We start from the raw sequence: 5,814 nt of genomic DNA on the forward strand, positions 1-5,814 counted from the left end.
CGTACTATTTGAAAAACAGGTTGGCTACATGTTATATTTGACTATGGTGGTCACATGCGATGACCTGAAAAAGTAACCGAATCAATACTTAAAAATAAAAAAAACTTTGAACATTTTCACAACATTTTTGAAATCGGAGATAGTAGAATAATCTCTCTGTATGTTTTGTATTGTTTTGATAATGGTACTTGGTGCTGTTTCAGTAGTAGCCTAGTGTAAACGCTCATGGTAGAGGAAACTAGAATTAAGATGCGTCTCTCCTGTCAGTGAGAAAGCAGTTAAACTATGTGTGCGCTGTTAACTTTGTCTGTAATAAAGCTGTGCTCAGAGTCAGTTTAGGTGGAGTTGGTTTGCATCCCTTCAGGCTAATCACTTACAGAAAAGGCAGTAGCAATAATAACAAGGCCTATAGGATATCCGAACAAAATTCCCCATCACTAGTGCCCACCCATTGAAAATAAATGCCCCCCTGCTGAGCTCAGTCTGACGCCGGCCCCAACACCCCCATATCAAAAAAATGGTATCATTCTTGTTTCATAACGCGTTTGACTCCCATCGTTTCGATGGTGAGATTGGCAGTCAAATCGGGGTCAGCCCTGCTGTATTCATAACTTATTTGATCAGCTCCCAGTCTGTCAGGTTTCCTCACTACAGTGGGCTTTGGAGCTCCTGGAGCAGAGAGGCTGACTTACAGCACGACCTGTTAATATCATTAAGTAGCCTACAGCTTAGGTTACATTCATCTGAAATATAAAGACAATGAAAAACTTTGCTAATTTATGACAATCACACAGGGATAAGAATCATAGTCAGATAGCTAACATCGTTAGCTAACATCGTTTCACCTACTTATTGAACGGGCAAGGCATTTCCTCTTCCATGTACATTTACTCATTTGGTGGTCAGTTTTATAAAACTTAAAAGAAAGTTTTCATGACAGAGATTTAATCCCCAGACCTGCTGCATGAAGACCAATGACACTGCCACTGAGTGGGAATCGAACCCAGGTCTCCCACATCAAAGGCATGATGCGTATCCACTGTCCTATGGACACCTTGAAAAGATACACATAGCCTCACATTAAAGGTTTAGTGTGCAAGTTTTAGTGACATCTAGTGGTGAGGGTTGCGAATTTCAACAAATGGCTTACTTCGCAATAAGGTCCGGCTACGGACTGTAGCACCGCTCACAACACGCCCCTTGCTCACAACACGCCCCTCGCTCACAACACGCCCCTTGCTCACAACACGCCCCTCGCTCACAACACGCCCCTCGCTCACAACACGCCCCTCGCTCACAACACGCCCCTCGCCCCCGCTACAGTCCGCAGCCGGACCCTTGTCTTACTTCTTTCTCTCTGTGATTATGCCCATCTTCTAGCTGTTGCTATCAGACTAACTTGTCCAGCAGAAGACAGGCAACTTCTGCGCCACTTTGAAAACATTTATCCCGCATCAGCACTTTTCATTCTGGGAAAATCCACACCACTGAAAACATAGTTATGGATATTATTTTGCATTTCTGCCAATACATCCTTAAAAATATTACACACTGGACCTTTACGACTCTACAGAAAGTGGTCACACTGAAGGTTCTCTCAAACTGAGCTAACCAGCGTGTAACACTCAGGCGAACATTACTCTCAGACAGTGGTTGATCTTATTTTAAGAGGCTCACTCTGAAGGTAGTTCAGAGGCAGGACCTTATCTTTTACAGGGGAGCACACACACAAAGCTCTTGGTCCTTAACAAGCACGAGAATACCTTGGCGAGTTAGTTCCTCACACCTGATCACACTTTCATACAATGCTACATTAAAAGAGTCTTTTAAAAAGGACGTCAGTTATTAGAGTTTTTCTAGCGTGTAAAAGAGGCAAGGCAGCTTTTCCTCCACTGGGCAGGCAAGAGACTGGACCACCACTTCAGGGAGGATTTGTGCCCCGTGATTAGTGACAAAGGGACACACCCAACACTCAGGAAGGAAGGTCCAGTCCTGAAGGAAGCCTACACTGGCAAGCAACCGCTCGTCCACACGGGGAGGGAAAGTCCCCACACTGGTCCCCATACTGTCCTTCCTCTGAGCCCACCCACTCCTGTCAAATAACACATTATTGTTTTATAATAATAGTTTTTATTTATAGAACACTTCTGAAAATCCATGTTACAAAGTGCTTCACATTACACATTCAAAAACCATCAGATAAAAAAAACACGAATTCAAAGTTAGAAGGTAAATTAAAGTCAAATGTAATCAGGAAAAGTTTATTGATAAAAGTATGTTTTAAGAATGGACTTAAAGGAGTTCAATGCGTCTGCTGACCTTTTAATTCCTTCTAATCCCTCTTTCTGACTGCATGATTTTGTTTAACAGGAGTATCTGAAAGAAGAAGGAATTCTGAGTTCAGAAGCTGTGAGGATGATTGGAGACCTGCTTGACGAACAGAGCCTTATGCACACAGCGCTGACTGAGACGATCTATCTTCAGAATGAAATCAATGACACCATGACGTGAGGCCCTACATCCTACATTATCAAATAATAAAAAGGCACATTGTTTGCACAGTACAACAAAATTATAACGCAGCACTTTTGCACTTCTCTTTTGCCCCCATTCATCATGAGCTGAACTCAAAGATCTAAGACTTTCTCTATGTACACAAAAGGCCTATTTCTCTCAAATATTGTTCACAAATCTGTCAATCTGTGTTAGTGAGCACTTCTCCTTTGCAGAGATAATCCATTCACCTCACAGGTGTGGCATATCAAGATGCTGATCAGACAGCATGGGTAACAGGTGTGCCTTAGGCTGGCCACAAACAAGGCAACCATGTAGATACATTTGTGCTCAATTCAATGACACTAAAAATGTGTGTTTTTGTTTTTAAGGTACTATGAAGTGACTGGTGGATCAGACCTTCTCCCTCAAGCTTTTCTCAAAGTCCTTGATGTCCCCATCCTCCTCAACTCCCCAGTTAAGAGCATCAGCCAGTTAGATAATGGTGTAATTGTATGGTACCAGACCTCAGATCCTAGCCAACAGCCCTCTTTTACTCACCTTCCAGCTGACATTGTCCTGGTAACAACCACAGCGAAAGCAGCCCTCTTCATGGACTTCCATCCACCTCTATCCATCCAAAAGATGGAGGCCCTAAGGGGGGTCCACTATGTGAGCTCTACTAAAATCATCCTCACCTTCAGCGAGAAATTCTGGGAGAAGAACGGCCTCGGAGGAAAGAGCATCACTGACGGTCCCTCTCGTTTCATCTACTACCCAAGCCACAATTTCCCAAACAATAAGAGCATCGGCGTCCTCCTGGCTTCCTACACCTGGGCTGATGACTCCCTCCTCTTCCAGGGAGCGAGCGATGAAGCCCTGAAAGAGCTGGTTCTGAGAGATTTGTCAAAGATCCACGGCGACGATGTTAGGTCTCTTTGCACAGGGGTGGTGGTAAAGAAGTGGACCTTGGATCCTTACAGTTTGGGGGCCTTCGCTCTCTTCACGCCCTACCAACATTTAGAGTACGCTGAGGAGCTCTTCAGAAGTGAAGGCCGGGTGCACTTTGCTGGTGAACACACAGCCTTCCCTCACGCTTGGATGGAGACATCTATGAAATCTGCAATCAGGGCTGCTATCAACATTAACAATGTGGCGCTCAAAGACTCAGCTAAATTTCCAAGAGGAGATGAGCTCTAGAGTCTGAAGAATTGATTTAGTATTATGGTATAAAATAAAAAGAATACCAAAAGCTGTAATATCTCTAGTTAATGCCACAGAAATCTGATATGTTAAATACCACTTTAATTGACTTAAGTGTACACAAAGAGAAAAAAAATACTTCAAAAGTAGATTGAAAAGAAATTATTCCTATACTTTACATTGACTAAACACTTTTTCCCCCTCTGCCCGACCGTGAGCTGTACTTGCAGGGTTGCAAGAAATTGGAGCCTATCCCAGTGCAGATTGCCACTATATAAGAGCACTGACAACCATTTATGTTAATATTCACACATACAGACAATTTACAGTCAGCGTTTAACCTAACCTGTACGTCTTTAGACAGTGGGAGGGAGAACACCAGAGCAAGAAAGGACCCAACCAGCCAATGGATTTGAATTCAAAGTGGCAGCTGATTCATTTTTATTTCTTTTCTTGCCTTGGTTTTCCACCCCAACATTTCTGTATTATACATAATAATTCAATGGTTGTGGCTGTGATCTTTGACTCTACCTAACCTCACAGAAATAAAACTACAACCATGACTAATGGCTGACACGAGCAAATTAAAGTTAGAGTTCTTGAAGAGACAGTCTAATGATAAACAGTTTAGATTATACATAACTGTCTGGAATATGGTGTGTCTTGGGTTGCTGGGTCTTTCTTGAAGGGCGTGGTTGTTGTGTGTTTATTTTTTTGTGTGTTTTACTGTAACAAATGAAGCTTGTAATCTCTACTCAACTCAACTCTGTATTGCAGTTTTGGGTCCAACTACTTTTAATCTCATGTTTGATCGGTGACGGCAGTAATACAAGTTTTTCCTGAATGGATGATATTAAAGGATTAAAAATCTTTCGCTTGAAAATTAGGAGTCTTGTCCCATCATTATGCTCTCTGAAATGTGGCTTAACGGTAACATCTCAGATAATAATTACAAATGACAAATTACTCACAAATTACACTGCATAAAAAGTGGGATTTTTGGTCAGCACTGAAAACTGTCAGGAACAGTCGGGAATTGATGTGGGCTTTGTCTGTTAGTGTTGCCCCCGCGACCCACCTCTTCCCTACATCTAGGGGAGGCTTTCACATGTACAGTATCTCACAAAAGTGAGTACACCCTGATCACTGAAGAAATGACACTTTGCTACAATGTAAAGTAGTGAAAGTACAGCTTGTATAACAGTGTAAATTTGCTGTCCCCTCAAAATAACACATCACACAGCCATTAATGTCTAAACCGCTGGCAACAAAAGTGAAGACACCTCTAAGTGAAAATGTCCAAATTGGGCCCAATTAGCCATTTACCCCCCCTGGTGTCATGTGACTCAGTGTTACAGCTCTCAGTAGTGAATGGGGAGATGGTGTGTTGAATTTGGTGTTATTGCTCTCACACTCCCTCATACTGGTCACTGGAAGTTCAACATGGCACCTCATGTCAAAGAACTCTGAGGATCTGAAAAGAACCAAAGAACGGTTACTCTACATTAAGATGGGCTAGGCTGTAAGAAGATTGCCAAGACCCTGAAATTGCGCTGCAGCACGGTGGCCAAGATCAGCGGTTCAACAGAACAGGCCTCGCAATGGTCGACTAAAGAAGTTGGGGGGGTCAACCTGTCAGTGCTCAAACCATACGCCGCACACTGCATCAAACTGGTCTGCATGGAAGGAAGCCTCGTCTAAAGATGCTGCACAAGAAAACCTGCAGACAGTTTGCTGAAGACAAGCAGACTAAGGACATGGATTACTGGAACCACATCCTGTGGTCTGATGAGACCAAGATAAACTTATTTGGTTCAGATGGAGTCAAGCGTGTGTGGCGGCAACCAGGTGAGGAGTGCAAAGACAAGTGTGTCCTGCCTACAGTCCAGCATGGTGGTGGGAGAGTCCTGGTCTGGGGCTGCATGAGTGCTGCCTGCACTGGGGAGCTACAGTTCATTGAGGGAACCATGAATGCCAACATGTACTGTGACATACTGAAGCAGAGCAGGATCCCCCTGCCTTTGGAGACTGGGCCGCAGGGCAGTATTCCAACATGATAACCACCCCAAACACACTACAAAATGACCACTGCCTTGCTAAAGAAGCTGGGGGGCCAAG

At 43.5% G+C, this 5,814-nt stretch overlaps 1 protein-coding gene across 1 annotated transcript; it reads left to right on the plus strand.

The window, feature by feature from the left end:
- Positions 1–2,370: 2,370 nt before the first annotated feature.
- Positions 2,371–4,250, plus strand: LOC119896366 (L-amino-acid oxidase-like; the record flags this gene model as incomplete). Its single annotated transcript, XM_038709800.1, has 2 exons — positions 2,371–2,507; positions 2,886–4,250. Coding segments are annotated over 2 exons (945 nt in total), but the record flags the coding sequence as incomplete, so codon positions are not given.
- Between the last annotated feature and the right edge of the window lie 1,564 nt (positions 4,251–5,814).

The sequence above is a fragment of the Micropterus salmoides genome, unplaced genomic scaffold (genome assembly GCF_014851395.1).
Source record: "Micropterus salmoides isolate LMB-PRFRI ecotype aquatic unplaced genomic scaffold, ASM1485139v1 Ms_hic_scaffold_97, whole genome shotgun sequence".
In the NCBI taxonomy this organism is placed as follows: domain Eukaryota; kingdom Metazoa; phylum Chordata; class Actinopteri; order Centrarchiformes; family Centrarchidae; genus Micropterus; species Micropterus salmoides.